At 38.5% G+C, this 20225-nt stretch overlaps 1 protein-coding gene across 2 annotated transcripts in view; it reads left to right on the forward strand.

The window, feature by feature from the left end:
- The window catches only part of PRIM2 (DNA primase subunit 2), a 342309-nt gene that overhangs the window by 262487 nt on the left and 59597 nt on the right, over positions 1-20225 (forward strand). For both annotated transcript variants that reach the window (XM_049652857.1, XM_049652858.1), the window contains exons 11-12: positions 6762-6888; positions 12801-12883. In XM_049652857.1, the coding sequence (XP_049508814.1) occupies positions 6762-6888; positions 12801-12883 (210 nt within the window). The remainder of the gene's footprint in view (positions 1-6761; positions 6889-12800; positions 12884-20225) is intronic.

A 20225-nucleotide genomic window follows, 5' to 3' on the forward strand; every position in this document is an offset into this window, starting at 1 on the left:
AGCTGAGCTTGACCATAATGAATGGCAGTTGTTGCTCTGCCAATGGGAATAATAATTGGGCTTGGGGCTTTTCTTGGTAGGAAAGACATTCTTCCAGGGAAACCACACATTGTTCTTCTAGGCAATTGAATGTTTACGCCATGGCCTCTGAATATATATACTCATAGCTTCTGAGTAGATTCTGGTGTAAACACTTTTTAAACCATAATAAGATAAGGTCACTAGATGGGGTGCCTGGTTACCTCAGTTGGTTAAGTGTCTGACTCTTGATTTTCGCTCAGGTCATAATCTCACAGAGAGTTCAAGCCACACATAGGGCTCTGTGCTGACAATGTGAAGCCTGCTTGGGATTCATTCATTCTCTCTCTCTCTCTCTCTCTCTCCCTCTCCCTCTCCCTCTCTGTTTATCCTTTTTCTGTTCATGCGTGCAAGTGCACACTCTCTCAAAATAAATAAATAAACATTTAAAAAAAGGGAAATCCAACTTTGAGAGAGACTTTGAAAGAGACAGGGTAGGAGCAGGATAAAGAAGTGCCTATTGTATAATTTTTCGTGTGTTCCATTGGTAACATAGTGCCCCTGAAAATAATTTACTGTTGTTTTTGGCAGAAATTGGTGTGTTGCCAGTGCCATGGCTTGCATGTCAGGACTAACTTGGAAGGTTGAAAACTGCCACTTACCGCCAAAAGACCAGTGTTGATTTTTGGCATTTCCCATCACTGGACAGAATTGTCTGTCTCCCTCTTTCTGTGCCCCTTGCCTGCTCATGTTCACACACCTTCTCTTTCTGTCTCTCAAAATAAATAAATAAAACTTTAAAAAAAAAAAAAGGGAGGGGCGCCTGGGTGGCTCAGTCGGTTGGGCGTCCGACTTTGGCTCAGGTCATGATCTCGTAGTTTGTGAGTTTGAGCACCACGTCAGGCTCTGTGCTGACAGCTAAAAGCCTGGAGCCTGCTTCGGATTCTGTGTCTCGTCCTGTCTCTGCCCCTTCCCCTCCCATGCTCATGCTCTGTCTCTCTCTCTGTCTCTCAATAATAAATAAACATTAAAAAAGTTTAAAAAATATATTTCTTTGACTTGTAGAGGTGGATACCTAGAAAGTGTTCTCTAAGAAAATGTCAGCAAGCCTTCTTGCTCAACTATAGACCCCAACAGTTATTTCTTACTGCATTTTCTTGAGGCGTTGGCAGTGTTGGAACATTCTAAGTACCAGACCAGAAACAGGAGCAGAATGCCTAGAAGACCACACCTTACTTGTCCCCTTCCCTGCCCGTGATCCCATACTGAACACATACCACCCCCACCTGTGGTCATGTGCTCTCTCTTTCTGCTCTTTTGCCTATACCTTCCTGACCCTCCCTTTAGAAAACACTAGGTCTCCTTCTTATCAGTGGAGAGGTTGGTTGTTAAAGCTTGAGCTTGCCACCTCCCCCAGCTGCCAGCATCCAAAATAAATCTCTCCCTTTCTCTTTTCCAAACCCACGTCTCCAGTTATTGGCTTCTCTTGCAACAAGTTTTTCTGGAGTTTGTTCGGCTACAGTATTAGCAAACAGAGCCAAGCAGCTATGCTTTTGATTTGCCTAGCCCCCTGGAGATTCCCTGGGATGGAGCAGTTGGCTGCTGTGGGACACCAGGGGTTACCCATTTATTTCCTGAGTTAGCAGCTGTGATAGATCATTTGGTAACAAAAACATCTCGCAATCAGTGTACCTTCTGTACAATATTTCAAGAATTTGCCAGTCTGAAAACTAGAGAAGACAGTTTGTGTGATAATACATGAATGGGCTGAAAACTTAATTATAAGGTCCAAACTTTAGATGTACATACATACATGGAGGCAGTAAATAAGTTGGAAAGAAAAGGGAGGTGAAAGATACTAGTTTTAGCTTTTCTTCCTTTAGAGAGTATCTTGCCATTGTGAGAAGGGAGATGTTTGATTTTCAAAAATACCAAATGAAAGCTGTGCTGTCTAATTAACAATAGGTTTACAACCTATTGGAAATATGTGGGGCTCCCCCCTCAATGGAACCCCAAACCCTTAGATACTTCACTTCCAGGTTCTTCCCCTCTCCGTTTCATGGGCTTATTTTGGGGGGCTTTGCAATGAGCATGAACCAAAGAACAAAGGGAGGAGGGACTCAAAGTCTCTCGTAATCTCAGGGAATGTACATTTGTTCCAGTCAGACTACCTTTTGCCTTACCTGGGCATAGGCGACTTCAAGGTAAGGCTGTAACCTATGTACTACTCAGCCAGTGAGGAATCAGGGGAGGGACTTGAATGCTCGGAGGTAAGTTGTCTGCTGTAACCGCCCTGAGTGTGCCTGTCCAACAGACACCTGCTCTTGGAAGAATATTGATTAAAGCCTTATTTCACTGTGCTCCATGTTTCCTGGTCCCTCCTTCGATTGGGTCGATGGGCTTATTTCTAACACCATTACTTGCATAGAATAGCTGACCCAAAGTTTTCTGAAGAACATACAATTCTCCTGTTGTAGAATTCAACAATTCTATACATTACAAAACGCTCACCATAGTAAGGGTAGTCTTCACCTTACAATGTTATTACAATATTATTGACTGTATTCCCTATGCTGTACTTTCTATCCTCGTAACTTGTTTATTTATTTGTAAATTTTTATTTGGGGGAGGGGGAGAGAGAGAAAAAGAGGGAGCGAGCCAGAGAGAATGAGAGTCCCAAGCAGGCTGCACAGAGCTTGACATGGGGTTCCATCCCATAAACTCTGATATTATGACCTGAGCCTAAATCAAAAGCTGGACACTTAACCAACTGAGGCACTCAGGTGCCACCCCTCCCCCATGACTTATTTTATAAGTGGAAGTTTGTACCTCTTAATCTCCTTAATTTATTTCACCTATATCATCACTTCCCTTCCCTCTGGCATCCACTAGTTTTTTCTTTGTATTTATGAGTCTCTTTCTATTCAAAGAAATTTAGTAAGGAAAGAAAAATATTTTCAGCAAATAGTATTGAAGGGTACTAGAATATGCCACCCCAAAATATGTCACTTTGACATAAGAATTATTTTGAGCTAAAGGCAACTGAAAACCAGCAGATGCCAGAAGAACTTATTACCTCCTCCTAACTGCCTAAAAATAAAATATAAATTTCCCCTTTTAAAGGAAATTTACATTTGTTAAGATGTCTCTGTATGGGGAAGAGAGCTACTCCAGACAACTCTTATCACCCAAGAGACTCATCTGCAAAACAGTACAACCTTTATTTGCCGTATATTTCCTCCGCTCACCTTCTCAGAACTTGCCTCTCCCGCCAAGAATCCCTTTTTCTTGGGTTAGCCTAAAATGGTATATAAGCCGCAATCATCTGGCTACCTCCTTGAGTCCTGTTTCTTTGTTAAGACTGCCATCAGCACACTTTATGTACATATGTAATTAAATGGGTTTTTTTTCTTGTGAATGTCTTGATCAGTTTGATTAATGAGCCCCAGCCATGAACCATGAACCAGCCATGAAGATCCTTCCTCCCCTAGAGGGGTAGAAAACAACCTGGACTTGTACTTTACCTTACACACAAAAGTTGAGATGAAAAGGACCTGACTTTAGAAATTAAACATCATGGCTTCTAAAGGACAGCATGGGAGAATATCTTTGTAAGCTAACTGAGGACACAGGGAGCATTACCATAAAAAAAATTGATAACTTAGGGTTCATGAAAAATAAACACATTTACTTACCAGAAGACAACAACGTTAAGAAAATATATAGACAAGCCACAGATTGTAAGAAAGTATTTCTAACACCTATATCTGACACCAGGGTTATATCCAGAGCTTATCAAGAATTCCTACAAGAAGACAATCTGTTTTTTTAAATGGGAGAAAGATTTGAACAGACACTTCACAAAATAAGGCGTGATGAATGGATAAAGAAGAGTTGGGGTGTGTGTGCGCGTGTGTGCGTGTATACACACACCCACACACATACATATACGTACATACAATGGAATATTACTCAGCCATCATGGGCATCTGGGTGGCTCAGTTGGTTAAGTGTCCAACTTGGGCTCAGGTCATGCATGATCCCGCAGTTCATGAGTTCGAGCCCTGAATCGCGCTCTGTGCTGACAGTGCAGAGCCTGCTTCAGATCCTGTCTCCTTCTGTCCCTGCCCTGCTCATGCTCTTATTTCAAAAATAAATAACAAAAACAAAAAAAAAAAAAACACCAAAAACCCACAGAATGAAATCTTACTATTTGCAATGATGTGGATGGAGCTAGAGGGTATTATGCGAACCAAAATAAGTCAGAGTAAGACAAATACTATATGATAAGAGGAAACCAAACCAAAACAGACTCTTAACTGTGGAGAAAAAATTGAGGGTAGATGGAGGGGGGTGAGCAGCAGGATAGGCTAAATGGGATGAGTATTAAGGAGGACACTTGTTGAGATGAGCACTGGGTGTTGTATGTTAAGTGATGAATCACTAAATTCTACTCCTGCAACCAGTACTACACTATATGTTAAGTAACTTGAATTTAAATAAAATCTTGGGAAAAAATATATATGCATATGCACATATACATATATGTATCTATATATGGTCAGTGATGCAGGAAGTCAATATTGCAAACATGAACATGTTTGAATAAAGGTAAAGATTCAAAGAAACAGACAAAAAACCCAAAGTAAGGCATATGAAAAGAAAGGATATGAAAAAGTGCTCACAAGAATTACTCATCAGGGAAATGCAAAGTGAGATATCACTACCTACCCTTTAGACTGGCTAAAATGAACAAAATTGAGTCAGCACCAAACTTTGGGGACAGTGTGGAACTCTCATGTATTGTTGGTAGGCTATAAAATAGTATGGTCGGTCACCTTGGAAAACTATTGGCAGCAATTCTGGCAGCATTTGAGAGAAATGAAAACATAAGCCCACAAAAGTCATCTACAAGAATGTTCATGGTGGCTTTTATTGGTAATAGCCCCAAACTGGAAAAATGGCCCAGGTGTCCATCACCAGAGAACTAGATAAACTATCTGGTATATTCATACAATAAAACACTACTTAGCAATAAAAGGAACAAACTGCTGATAGTGTTACCAATCAGTCTATCGCAGCTGCTAACTCAGGAAGTGAATGGGTAAGCCCCGGCATGCTGCCATGGCCAACTGCCCCATCCTGGGGAATACTGAGAGGGATGGACAAATCGAAAGCATAGTTCCTGGCTGGGTTTGCCTACACTGTTGCCGAACAAACTTGGATAAACTCATCGTGAGAGAAGCTAATAACCCAATAGATGAAGGTTTAGAAAAGAGGGAGAAATTTATTTTGGGTGCCAGCAGCCAGGGTGGTGGCAGGCTTAAGTCTTAATATCCAACCTCTTTCCTGGCAAGATGGATGCCTAGAGTTTTATAGACATTCAGGGAGGTACGGGCAAGAAAGCATGCAGAGAACATGTGATCGTGGTTGGGCGTTGGTATGTGTTCAGCACAGGATCATGGGCACAAAATGGGACAGGTGGGGTATGGTCTTCTAGGCATTCTTTGTTATCTAGGCCTTTCTGTCTGGGTGGTTGGAACATTCCAGTCATTGCCAAAACATCTTTATCAATGCCTCAAGGAAGCATGATAAGAAATAAGTGCAGCAGGTTTTAGTTAGAGCATGAATTAGCAATCTTGTCTTTTTTTGGTTTTAACTGTTGGGGTCTATAGTGGAGTAAAAGGGCTTGTTGACAGTATGTGTAATGAATGGCATAAATCTCAAAACATACAAAGTCATGAAACAAGTGAGTTATAAAACACTTTATACTGTGTGATTCCATTTATATAAAGTTGTAGAATAGTTAAAACTATGGTGATGAAAATCACATCGGTAGTTTCTTGTACGTATGGAGGGGAAGGAAGAATGTTGACTGGGAAGGGGCACCAGAGAACTCTGGGTGATGGAAACGTTCTGTCTCTTGATAGGAGTATGGATTACATAGGTACAGTGATTTGTCAAAAGCAATAAAGCAGTAGACTTGAGATCTGTGTATTTCAGGTTGTAATTTGAAATTTAAAAATCTCACCCTCCAAAATAATACAGTATATTACTCTCTTAATCTAGTTCTTTCTTACTTTCCTTGAAGTATTAGCTAAGTCCTACTATTCTGAGCTTTTCAATCAATGTTAGTTCCTGTTTTCTTTCTTTCCCACCCACTTCAAACTCCTTTTTATACTGTTAGCTTGCTTTGTAAACATGGAGTCAGGAATTCCAGGTGGGAGGCAATTGCAGTAGTTCATTAATCAAGCATTTGCTTGCATTTCTTCTTGCTTTGCTTCTCTTTTACACATTGCTTCTCTCCTGTAGTGAGAATACAGAAGAAGGGATTAATTGTGTTATGCATTTCAGAAGTAGCATAGGTAGGATATAGGAATTCAGGGAGTACTAAGATAAGGGGGTTGAGACTAAACTGATATACATTCATTATAAGCTCTGGAATCAAACCAAGAAATGGGTGATTTGATTACTCTCAGGAAAGGATTATCCTCATTGTTAAACATATATACATGTAAACATTTGCTGTCTTTACCTGAATAATTTGTTTCCTGTAAGTTTTGCACTTTTAAAAAAATGTATTTGTACATGAAGGGCTCGAATGATGTATAGGATATGTACATCTACCTATGAATGCTGAATTTATTTTAGAAAATACCATTTTGTACTCTAATTATAGCTGTCTATCACTGCTGACACCACTAGATGATATTGACTTACTTTGCCTCTTCTTTTTCCTCCAGTTTGATAAAGGCTACTCTTACAATATCCGTCATAGCTTTGGAAAGGAAGGCAAGAGAACTGACTATACACCTTTCAGTTGCATGAAGATTATTCTAACCAATCCACCAGGCCAAGGGGATTATCATGGTAAGTGCTTCCACTGGATACATGTCTGTGAAGTGTAGAAACCCCACTAGCTCTATAGGAAACAGTGAAGCAGTGTGATTGATGGCTTTTTGTATCACCATATCCCTTGTAGCTTGTGTCAGTCACCACTGTGCTCCTGCACTGTTCTAGAGATCTGTCCTATTACTGAACTAGGTCAGCAAGAGAGTTTATTCAGCTATGCTAAAGATTGTGCTGGACCAGGCTCTTTAGTCTCAGTGTCCCCCTTCACCTGGTATTTTCTGTTTCTCTCATGATTAGGAGACTAATACAGGTTCTTCAAAGGTTTTTGAAATTGAGTACCTTGAATTATAGAATAGTTGATCCATTAATTTTCAAAAGACTACTGAGGAAAGGTGTGTTTTAGTATCATTAATGAATGAGATTGAGTGAGGAATTTAGCGGGTCATGGTATCAAACATCTGTCAATTCACCTGAGTTACTGTAGGTTGAAAAAAAAAAAGGCTAAACTATTTTTTGTAGACTTCTTAGTTCAACAGTTTTTTTCTACAATAGTTCTCTGCACATACCTTGAAAAGTTCCTCATTTGTCTGGTGTGTCAGAGAATGATTTTAATAATCCACATTAGTAAATACTTTAGGTAACTAAAGCTTACTGCAGTATGTGTCAGAACTTTTTTTCTTTTAGCCCTTTTTTTTTTTAACGTTTACTTATTTATTTTGAGAGACAAAGAGAGCATGCACATGAGCAGGGGAGGGGCAGAGACAGAGGGAGAAACAGAATCCTAAGCAAGGTCTGTGCTGTCAGCGCAGAGCCTAATGTGTGCTTGATTCCATGACTTGTGAGATCATGACCTGAGCTGAAATCAAGAGTAAAACGCTCAATGAGCTGAGCCACCCATGCGCCCTTGGCATTTTTTTTAATGTGTAGAAGGATGTTTGTTAATTATTGTTTCAGCATCTTGAATGTAATTCTTTATTAAAAGATTATGCATTTATAGGCTGTTATGGATCAAGATCCAAATAATCACAAACAGAATTTTGAGGAAGATGCTTGACATGTCCAGAGCATTAAAAAAATGCCTTTACTTTCATATTTAATAGATAAAAGGTGGCCGGTACTGGTATTCACAGTGAGTGGTTCTCATCACTTGTGTCAGTTACTTTAAGGTACCTTTTAGAAATGCATATTATCAGGCTCCACCCTCAGACTTATAAAATCAGATTTATTTGCACGTGCCCTGAATAATTGCTTATGTCTTCTACACTTTGATTGACCACATACTTCTATTGAGAAAATATATTACTTTTCTTAGGCCATTTAGTTTGGCCTAGTAAAACTCCCAGGGATTCTTTTATCACTTACCAGATCCTAGAACTCCCACTTATGTAGTTGATTTTTATTAGCTCAAATGCAGGATTTTATATTGCTTATTCCTGTTAAACTGAATCTTATTCCAGTCCATTGTTTGTTTTATTTTATTTTTAATTTAAACTCTATCAGTTAAAAAATAATCTACTTAGCAGACACTCAGTAAGTTCGTATTATTTATTAGAAACATTGATCTGTCCTTGTTTTAATGAGTAAACTTAATTTTTTTAGAGCACTTAGGTTCACAGCAAAATTGAGCAGAAAATACAAAGAGTTCTCGCATACTCTCTGCCGCACACTTGCACAACCTGCCACTATCAGCAGCATCCTTCACTAGAGTGGTTTGTTACTTGTGAACTGAGAAGAATGTGTAATCTGCTATTATTGGGTATAGCATTTTATAGATATCAATTATATTAATTGATGGTGCTTTTGAATTCTGATTATTGTTGCTGATTTACTGCCCGCTGGATCTGTCCATTTCCTTTTTTTTTTTTTTTTAATGTTTATTTATTTTTGAGAGAGCACAAGCAGGGGAGGGGCAGAGAGAGAGGGAGACACAGAATCCGAAGCAGGCTCCAGTCTCTGAGCTGTCAGCACAGAGCCCAACCTGGGGCTCAAACTCACAAACCAGGAGACCATGACCTGAGCCAAAGTCAGACTCTAAACCAACTGAGCCACCTAGGCGCCCCAGAATCAGTCCATTTCTCATGGAGAAGTATTGGAGTCTGTAATAGGGGATACATCAATTTCTCCTTGCAGTTCTACCAGTTTTGCCTCTTGTATTTTGATGATCTATTGCTAGATGGATACACATTAAGCATTGTTATGTCTTCCTGGAGTATGCACTGCTTTATCATTATGTAATATCCTCGATATATTTTCCCACTCTGAAGTTTTTATATTACCTTTACTTACTCTCTGATGTTCTTTTCTTTAGGTAGACCCAAGTTCTGGCCTTTATCATTTTCCTTCTCTTTGAAGAGCTTTTTTAACATTTCTTGCCTTGCTGGTCTACTGGTAACAAATCATGTCAGTTTTTGTTTGTCCAAGAAAGTATTTCTTCTTGTCTTTTGAAGGATAATTTCACAGGACACAGAATTCTAGATGTGTAGAGGTTTTTTTCCCCCCTCTAAATGCTTTACATATTTCAGTCCAAAAAATAAATAAGTAAATAAATAAATATTTCACTTCACTCTTTTGCTTGCATGGTTTCTGAGGATAAATTAGATATAATTGTTATATTTGCTTCTCTGTAGGTAAGGTGTCCCCCCCGCCCCCAGCTTCTTTCAAGATTTTTTCTTTATTTTTTATTTTCTCAAATATGAATGTGATATATCTAAGCTATATTTTGGGGGGCATTAATACTGTTTGGTGTTTTTTGGACTTCTTATATCTGTAGTTTGGTGTCTGACATTTATTTGGGGAATATTCTCCATTGCCTCAAATATTGCTTCTATTCCTTCCTTTCTCTCTTCTGGTATTCTCATTACTACCCTTCATAATGCCCCACAGGTGTTACATATTCTGTTCTTATTGTCTTTCTTTAGTCGTTTTGTCTTTGTTTTTCAGTTTTGGAAGTTTCAATTGGCATAACCTCAAACTTCAAGATTCCTCCCTGAGCCGTGTCTATAATAAGCCCATAAAAGACGTTGTTCATTTCCCTTAGAGTGCTTAGTTCTCTAGCATTTCTTTTTGATTCTTTCTTAGGATTTCCATCTCTCTGCCTCCATTATCTGTTTTTGCACATTGTCTACTTTTTCCATTAGTGCTCTTAGCATTAACCATAGTTATTTTAAATTCTCGGTCTGATAATTCCACTATCCCTGCCATATCTGACTCTAGTTCTGATGTTTGTTCAGTCTCTTCAAAGCTGTATTGTTTGCCTTTTGATAAGTCTTGTGCTTTTTTGTTAAAAAGTAGACATGACATTCTGGATGAAAAGAATTCCAATAAATAGACCTTTAGTAATATGGTGGTAAGCAGGGAGGTGGAGAGGTTGGTGTTCTGTAGTCCTCTGCTTAGTCTTTTAGTGAGTCTGTGGCCCTCGGCTATTAACTTCAACAGTGACTCAGTTTTTCTCCCTTAGGTGGGACAGGATGCCTAGAGGAGGCTGGAGTTGGGTATTTCCCTACCCCTGATAGGTTAGCCTCTGATAAAACCCCAGAAGTTTAGGCTCCAGTAAAAGTTTGTTCTGAGGGCAGGCCTTATTAAGAGTAGATTGCTCTATAGTATTAAAATGGTTACTTTTCCCCTCCCCATGCCAGAAGCTTGAGAGAATTTCTCTCTATTATCCACCGTGAGCACTTGGTAGAGCTCCTGGAAGTTAGGCTTACGAAGTATGGGGCCTCCCTATGACTGCGTCTCCTTGGAGTTTTTGATGCTCAGACTTGTCCAGACTTCAAAAATTTCTCAGTTATAGGTAAGGTTTTTCCTACCCCAGCACTGGTTGCTGCAGAGATTTCTGCTCTGGTATGTTGTGATTTTCTGTATCTGCCACTCTCTCCAATTTTAGGGGACAGTGGTGTGCCCTGTGATCTCATTTCTTTGATGAATCTAAGCAGAGTTGTTGATTTTTCAGTTCAACTTTTTCCTGGTTAGGATGGAGCAGTGTATAAGCTCTTCACAGGCCAGACTAGAAATGAGATGTCCCTGTCCTTTTAGTTTTACGTTGTTCATAAAACTGTTTAGTCCCCTGTGTTGATATCATTTCGTTAACCAGCACTGTTTGAATCTATACATAACTACATTCCAGACTAAGTTTATCCGTCTCTTCTGCAAATGGATGTTGGAAAGCTTTGTCAGATACTTAACTGGGTGTGCATTCACTTCATTTTTGGTTACCTGGTTCAACCCTGTCCAGTTTTGAAGATAATTTTCTTTGACGTGGAAGAAGAAAAAAAATAAACAGGAGTTACTGAGCTTTATTTTCTGTTATCTGTTAAAATAACACCAGCTTCTCTAAGTAGTAATCGTTTTTTTTCTGTTTTTTTTGCTTATTGTCAGCATAGCTTAATAACACTTTTTTGTGACCTTTAGTACCTTGGCAATCTTCATTTTCTTCTTGGCTTTGCCCTTTATAACTTTTTCCATACAGATACAGTCATTATTTCAAATGTAATTTGGATAATTCAATTAATCTCCTTTTTTTGTGCCCTTTAATAATTCTGGGCTTACCCAAGAATTCCTTGTGCAGCCTCATTTCTTTCTTATTTGTATCTTTTGCAATTTCATTATCAGATTTTTATTTATTTTTATTTTTGAGAATAATAACGGCAGCGTATACATGTTGAGTGTTTACTATATGCCAGGAGCATATAAAAGGTTTATATTGTGTTTTCAACAAGAGTTCTGTGAGTGATTATTTCCTTCACTGGACAGAAAGTGAAGCTCAGTTAGTGACAAGATAAGAATTTGCCTGTGGTCTCCCACCTGCTAAGAGGGAAACTGAGATTCAGACCTAGGTGTTACAGCTCCAGACTCTTAGCCACATGTTACACAGCTGCTCAGTATGTTTCCTTGTACTACAGGTTTACAGTTTTAATCTGAATGAAGTATAAACTATGAATTTTGTGAATTTTCATTATTTGTAGGAGTCCATAGGGTTAGTGGATGTTTTTTATAGTTAAGATTTTTGGTAAACGTGTTTGTTTGGCATCTAGGCCCTTTCCTGTTTTTGCTATAACCCATTTCCCATTGCTTTCGTTAAAAATGCATAATTGTTTCTAATTAACTTATAGATCCATCATCTGTATACTTAAAAAAAAAGTAATCTGCCTTCCAAAATTAAATTTTAAAATAAATATTTTCATTTATATTGCTGTTTCTTATTAAAATATATGAAATTTTCTAGATTTTGTCCTTATAATACAGTTTTTACATTTCATTTCTTCTGTGTTCTTATTTATGCAAATACTTTAGTAGTTCATCATTATTATTGCGTTACTTAACTCATGAAATAATACAGAGATGACGTGTATCTACAAAAGTTATTTTTCTGTGAAACACTTTCTCATTTGTCCGTCTCATTCCCATCTGTGGTTCCTGTTAAATTTGTATGGATTTTACTTTGTGGGAAATAGACATAAAATTTACATCTGAAAATGATGTGAGATTTTTATATTTTTTGGAGATTGTACATTTTTCCTTTTGTTTACATTATCTTCTCATAGTCTTTTAATGTAATTTTTAAAAATAAGAATAAAATGTGAGATTGTATAAAGTTTCTAGATAAACTGTTTTATAGCTACCTTGTGGTTATCTCTATTTGTTAGCAAGTAGCATAATTAAAACTGTTTCCTCTTCCTAGTGAATGGGCAACTTTGCCTGAGAATGCTGTAATGTTTTATGTAACTCTTGAGCCTGTAGTGTCCTGATAACCGTACAACTAAATCGTCATTTAGATAAAGAGAGGAAAGCAGTTGCACCCATGGGCAATTAACTTTTTTATTAATAAGCTGTTAGACAATTAAGGGGAGCTTAGACAGTCTCTCGAGTGTGGTATTCTACTAAGTCCCGGGTAAATAACCTTGTTGGTGTGCTGGCTTGTTTTTCGTTGTCAGGGTGCCCATTCCGTCACAGTGATCCAGAGCTGCTGAAGCAGAAGTTGCAGTCATACAAGATCTCTCCCGACGGGATAAGCCAGGTAGGTCAGACGCTGCCGCACATCCTCAGTAATGAGGAGTCAGACAGTCGCTGAGTTTCACTTACTGTTCTTGCAGTGGCGCTTTGTACTGCTTGTCAGGGCTCACACCACACATCCTGTCTTCTGCATGAAGTAAGCTAAAGCTTTGACTTGCCTGGCTTAGATTCCTTGGAAATTCTAGTTCTCCTATCTGCCAGGCTGCAGTCTTATTTTTCTTGGTAAGAAAGGAAGCTGGAAACCTTTTTTCTCTCAGTTTGTTTTATTTTCTCAATTAGGAGTATTTTAAAAAAAATAAATTTTTAGAGGAATACATTGAAGGTTATTAACGAAGCTGAAAAGTAATGGCATCATATTTTATTTTGGGAAATTTTCTGTGCTGCTTATAGGTTAAAGCAGATATAATATAGTGGCTAATGTTCTGATTGGCATCAACTCTTACCATGTTAAAGCTATACTTCTAAGGGCATCTGGGTGACTAAGTCAGTTAAGCTTGACTTCAGCTCAGGTCATGATCTCCTGGTTCGTGAGTTCGAGCCCCACTTCGGGCTCTCTGCTTTCAGCACAGAGCCTGCTTCGGATTCTCTGTTCCCTTCTCTCTCCCTGCCCCTTCCCTGCTCATGTTCTCTGTCTCTCTCTCAAAATTAAGTAAACATTAAAAAAAAATTTACACTTCTAATGGTAGTTCATAGGGTTGAATAATCTATCAAAAATACTTTGATAAATAATTGAGATAAAAAAAGAAATGTTCAAATGTAAAACCAAATATTTAAGAGTAATTTAGTAAATGTGCTTTAAAAAATATTGTGACATTGCAAAGGCTGCTATCTCTATGTGCTTTTGAATTGACTTGGGATTTGAAGTTCAGGAGGAGTATCTGCTTCCTTAGTTTAAGAAGAACAGTACATGTTTTAGAGCTGTGACATTCAAATCATTATATGTCCTTAATTATTTTTTCTTAATTACTGTACAAAACTCTACTTTTTTACTATGTCCAAACTTTGAATTTAACTTATTTCAGATCTTGAGAGTTTTGTGGTTCTCTGGGTAAGGCAGTGGTCAAAGTGCTGTTTTGAAATGCAAAGAATCGTATAAATCCTGCTCCTACAGAACCAGAGTCTGGAAGAAAACATGCCAAGTGTTATGAGAGATGTACACATAGAATGTCTTAGATCTTCTGAAGAGGGTGGCCTATATATAACCAAATAGGGGAGGCCAAGGAACACTATCTGGAAGAGATACTCCGTTGTTTTTTTGTTTTGTTTTATTTTTTCCAGTTTTTATTTTAATTCCAGTTAGTTAACATAGAGTGTAGTACTAGCTTCAGGTGTACAATATAGTGATTCAGCACTTCCATACATCACCCTGTGCTCATCAGAACAAGTACACCCCTTAATCCTCATCACTTATTTAATAAACCATTCATCCACCCCTCCCCTCTGGTAACCATGAATTTTTTCTTTGTAATTAAGAGTCTGTTTCTTGCTTTGTCTCTCTTTTTCTCTGTTCATTTGTTTTGTTTCTTAAATTCCACATATGAGTGAAATCATATGGGATTTGTCTTTCTCTGACTGGCTTATTTCATGTAGCATTATACTCTGTACTCCATCCATGTTGTTGCAAATGGCAAGATTTCATTTTTTTTTTTTTGTGGTTGAGTAATATTCCATTGTATATGTGTATATACCACATCTTCTTTATCCATTCATCCATCCATTGATGGACACTTTGGCTGTTTCCATATCTTGGCTCTTGTAAATAATGCTCCTATAAACATGGGGGGTGCAATTATGCTTTTGACTTCATAGTTTGTATTCTGTGGGTAAATACCCGGTAGTGTGATTGCTGGATCATAAGGTAGATCTTTTTTTTTTTTAACATTTTGAGGAACCTCCATACTATTTTCCACAGAGGCTGCACCAACTTGCATTCCCAACAGCAGTGCACAAGGGTTCCTTTTTCTCCATATCCTTACCAACACGTTGTTTCTTTTGTTGTTGATTTTTGCCATTCTGATGGGTGAGAGGTGATATTGTAGTTTTGATTTGCATTTCCGTGATGGTAAGTGATGAGGTAAACATCTTTTCATGTGTCTGTTGGCCATCTGTATGTCTTTTTTGGAGCTGTGTCTCTTCAAGTCTTCTGCCCTTTTTTTTTTTTGTTTTTTCCCATTGTTTAATTTATTTTTGAGAGAGACAGGGCATGAGCAGGGGAGGGGCAGAGAGAGAGGGAGACACAGAATCTGAAACAGGCTCTGAGCTGTCCACACAGAGCCCGACACAGGGCTCAAACTCAGGAATGGTGAGATCATGACCTAGGCCAAAGTCAGACGCTTAACCAAGTCACCCAGGCACCCCTGCCCATTTTTAATTGGATTATATGTTCTTTGGGTGTTGAGTTTTATAAGTTCTTCATATATTTTAGATACTAACCCTTTATTGGATATGTTATTGCAAATATCTATTCCCATTCTATAGTTTGCCTTTTAATTTTATTATTTCCTTCATCATATAGAAACTTTTCGTTTTGTTATTATTTATTTTGAGAGAGTACACGTGTGAGTGTGCATGCAAGTGGGGGAAGGGCAGAGAGAGGGGGAAAGAGAATCCTAAACAGGCTTCATGCCCAGCGCTGAGCCTGATGTAGGGCTTGGTCTCACAACCCTGAGATCATGACTTGAACCAAAATCAAGAGTCGGATGCTTAATTGAGAAACTTTTCATTTTGATTTGGTCCTAGTGGTTATTTTTACTTTTGTTCCCCTTGCCTCAGGAGACATCTAGAAAGAAGTTGCTACAACTGATGTCAAAGAGTTTATTGCCTATGTTCTCTTCTAGGATTTTTATGGTTTCAGGTCTTACATTTAGGTTTTACTCCACTTTGATTTTGTGTGTGTGTGTGTGTTTGGTGTAAGAAAATGGTCTAGTTTCATTTTTTGCATGTTGCTGTCTGATTTTCCTCAGCACCATTTGTTGAAGAGATTTTCTTTTTTCCCTTTGGATATTCTTTCTTGCTTTATCAAAAATTAACTGACCATGTAATTGTAGGTTTTTTTTTTTTTTCTGGGCTTCCTATTCTGTTCCATTGATCTATGTGTCTATTTTTATGTGAGTACCATCCTGTTTTGATTATTACAGGTCTGTAATATAACTTGAAGTGTGAAATTGTAATGCTGTCAGCTTTGCTTTGCTTTTTCAAGATTGCTTTGGCTATTCAGGGACTTTCGTGGTTCCATACAAATTTTAGGATTGTTCTAGTTCTATGAGAAATGCTGATGGTATTTAGATAGGGATTGCATTAAATGTGTAGATTGCAGTAAAGATATTTTAACAGTATTTGCTATTCCAGTCCATGAGCATGGCTTGTCTTTCCATGTTTTTGTGTCATTTTCACTTTCTTTCATCAGTGTCTTAGAGCTTTCAGAGTACAGATCTTTCACTTCTTTGGTTCGGTTTATTCCCAAATATCTCATTACTTTTGGTACAATTGTAAAAGATATTGTTTTCATAATTTCTGTTTCTGCTGCTTCATTATTGGTGTGTAGAAATGCAGTAGATTTCTGTACATTGATTTTTTTTTTTTATCCTGTGATTTTACTTAATTCTTTTATCAATTCTAGGGGTTTTTTGGTGGAGTCTCAAAATTTCTATATTCAGTATCATGTAATCTGCCAATAGTGAAAGTTTTACTCTTTACTCTTTACTCTTCTCCTCCCCACTGTTGTTATATTTTATATTCTATTATTTTGCGAGTTCCTTGACTGATTTTTTATAGAAATACTCATTTGTACTGCTTTTGGGTTTCCTACCTTTATATTGTCACTTCTGGTCTCTCCTTTCCAAAATGTCCCCTTAATATTTCTTGAAGGACTGGTTTAGTGACCATGAACTACTTTAGGTTTTATTTGTCTGGGAAACTCTTTATCTCTCCTTCTATTCTAAATGATAGCTTTGCTGGATAGAGTATTTTGGCTGCGGTTTTTCCCATTCATCACTTTGAATATATCATGCCACTCCCCTCTGGCTTGGAAAGGTTCTGTTAAAAATAATCTGCTAGCCTTATGGATTTTCCCTTGGAAGTTATTACCTTCTTTTGTCTTACTGCTTTTAATTTTTTTTTTCTTTATCAGTACATTTTGCTATTTCATTACAATATATCTTGGTGTCAGTCTGCTTTTGTTGATTTTGATGAGAGTACTCTTTGACTCTTAGATCTGGATATCTGTTTCCTTCCCCACTTTAGGAAAGTTTTCAGCTATTATCTCTTGAAATAAAGTTTCTGCCCCCTTTCTCTCTATTCTTCTGGGACTCCTATAATACAAATGTTACTATGTTTGATGGAGTCTCTGACTTCCCTACGTCTATTCTTGTTTTGCAGAATTCTTTTTTTTCCTCTTGTTCATTTTGATTACTTTCCATCACTGTCTTCTAGGTCATTAATTCATTTCTCTGCTTCTAGCCTGCTGTTCATTAAGCATGTTTCTCATTTTGTGTATCATACCCTTTTTCTCTGCTATGTTATTTCTTATCTTTGTGTGAAGGGTCTCATTCATGTCTTCCACTGAGTATCCTTATTACCATTATTTTAAATTCTCTATGAGTTACGTTACTTATATCTGTTTCACTTAGGTATTTGGGTGTGGCTTTGTCCTTTTACTTCATTTGGGATACATTTCTTTGTCTCCTCATTTTGACTAAGTCTCTGTACCTCTTTCTCTGTGTTTGGAAAGTCAGCCATGTCTCCTGTTCTTGAGGGTAATGCCCTTATGAAAAAGTGGTCCTGTTCTTCCTTGCCTTGTAGTGATCCCTGTTCCCCCCAGCCTGATGCTTCTGGGAGTGTCTCCAGTGTGTACTGCGTGCAATCTGCTGTTTTGTCCTGGCCTAATCTTTCTGGCAAGTTATCTGCAAAGGCTCTCTTTGCCTTTTGTGAGTAGCATTTCATCCCTTTCCTGAAGGTGACATATTTTAGCTAGATGCGTTGTGGTCTGTGCATGAAATGAGACCTACTTCCAATGTCACCAGAACCAAGGCTCTGCAAAACACCCAAGTGAGGAGATGTGGTGTGAACAGGTGTTTGGGTTAGTCTTCTTGGGAAAAGGGGATCTGAGCTCTGAGACTGAGGCAAGGTGAGTGGAAAGGGTGATTCCACCATTGTTGGGGGGGGGGGGCGGGCAGGGCTTGATATAAGCAAGTTAGGTAGCAAATGTTGGTGCCGCACGGCTTCCCATAGGTGGCTCTGTGCTTATGCTGAGGGTCAGGGGAGGGAAATGGCACCCGCATTTTCTTTTGTTCCCAGAGGGATCTCTCTGTGAACACTGTCTCTCTGGGCTATGCTCTGAAATAAGTAAATAACCTCCCTACTATGTGCTTAGGCACCCTTCAGATCGTTGTTTCCAGGCTGTATGTTCCTAGGCTGTTTTCCCTGCCTTTTTTCAGAGAGCAGTGCCAGTGCCCTCCAAGTTCTCCCAGAGCCAAGCCTGCTGACCTTTAAAACTCTAGGCTTTAAGCTCTACTGGTTGCAAGAATTTATGAAATTCATTCCCTCTCACTTTCCAAGCCAATTGCTTTGGTGATTCCTTTTCCCCTGAGCTGCCCTGTGAGGTAGTCTGTCTCTTGCCCTTCTACGGCAACTGCAGCTCCCTCTCCACTGAAGTGGCCACTGTTTCTCTACGTTTAGTTGTAGAGTTTGTTCTTTCCATCTTCAGGTCAATTTCTGGGGTATTTAAGATGATTTGATAGTTATCTAGTTATAGTCATGGGACAAGATGAGCCTAGGGTCCTCCTACTCCGCTGCCACCTTCCAACCTCTGGAAGATCTACTCTTTGAATTATGCCTGGGTCAGGAGTGGAGAATGGGGAGTGGGAATTAAAAGAAGAGAATGCAGGGGCGCTTGGGTGGCTCATTTGGTTAAGAGTCCGACTTCAGCTCAGGTCATGATCTCACGGTATATGGGTTCAAGCCCCACATCGGGCTCTGTGCTGACAGCTCAGAGCCTGGATCCTGCTTCAGATTCTGTCTCCCTCTCCTTGCCCCTCCCCCACTCGTGCTCTGTCTCTCTCTCAAAAATAAATAAACGTTAAAAAAATTTTAAAAAAAGAATGCAAGAATAAAAAGCAGTAAGTATATAGATTATTAGGATTTGAAGCTTAAGATAATGGAAGTGCTAGTACATAAACATTAATAGACGAGAGAAGTAAATAGGTTTGTGAGATTAGGTTTAAAGGTGGGATATTTAAATGGCAGACAGAATGTAGATTTGTGCTTCATTAGAGAAGTTAAAAGTGGAAATTTGAGGTTCTTCCCAGTTAGAAATGTAGAACTGTAGGGTTTGAGGAGACATTAGGAAGCTATTCACTTTTATAGAGCCACATAGGATGTGACATGCCATGGGTATGCAGCTAATAGGTCAGTGATAGAACCAGAATTAAAGCCAGGCCTTCTGAATCCACGGGTTTTGTTTTGTTTGTTTTGTTTTGTTTTGTTTTTTCCCCTCAGCTCCAGTTTACTTGAGGGTGATTATCATGAGTTTTGTGTGTTGTGTGTGTGTGGTGGCGGGGGGTGGTGGGTTGGAGGAGAAAGGGAGAACAAAGTAATGGAGAGATGGGGTAGAGAGTCAAAAACCATGTCTTAAAATGGAGGCTTGGCTAACACTTCCCTTTTGTCAGCAGAGGGAAGCAGAATCGGAAAGACTGAACAAAAAAGGGAGAGAAGGGGGAATACATTAGGGAAATGAAGTATCATACAAGTCACAGAGAATTTTGAGGAGAGGGTCCACAGGTGTCCTTCATAGCAGAGAGAGGGGGACTGAGAAAAGGTGGTGACTGGGTGTGTTGTATGGGTTACCCAATTTCGATTTGGTGAAAGGTGTCATTGTCGTGGTAGAAATCAAAAGCCAGAACACATTTGCTTAGAAGGTAAGTGAATGAAAGACAGCACATTGGATTTGTAGATAGTGATATAAGTGGCCTTTTCAAGAAATGTGCTGGTGAAAGGGATGACAGGGTGATACTAGTTTAAACATCTTGTGATGGTTTAGAGGAGATCTGAACCTGTTTGTATCTTGAGGGTAATCTTGATAAAAATACTTTTAAAAAGATAATCCCTCTTGAATTAAGCAAAATTAACTTTTCTTTCCTTTATGACTATATTGTACATGCCTTTGCTCTTAAACTTATTACACAAGATTATAATTATTTAATTGTTCCTCTTCCCCTCTAACTTGTAAATTTCCTGAAACGAAGATTAGATTTTTTTTTAACTTTATCTCTCATAGTAATTCAGTGAGTTTGCACTTGGTAGCTGCTTTAAAAAAAAATGTTGGAGAAATAAGTGGGCATAGTTTTTGT

The sequence above is a fragment of the Panthera uncia genome (assembly GCF_023721935.1).
Source record: "Panthera uncia isolate 11264 chromosome B2 unlocalized genomic scaffold, Puncia_PCG_1.0 HiC_scaffold_24, whole genome shotgun sequence".
Lineage (NCBI taxonomy): Eukaryota > Metazoa > Chordata > Mammalia > Carnivora > Felidae > Panthera > Panthera uncia.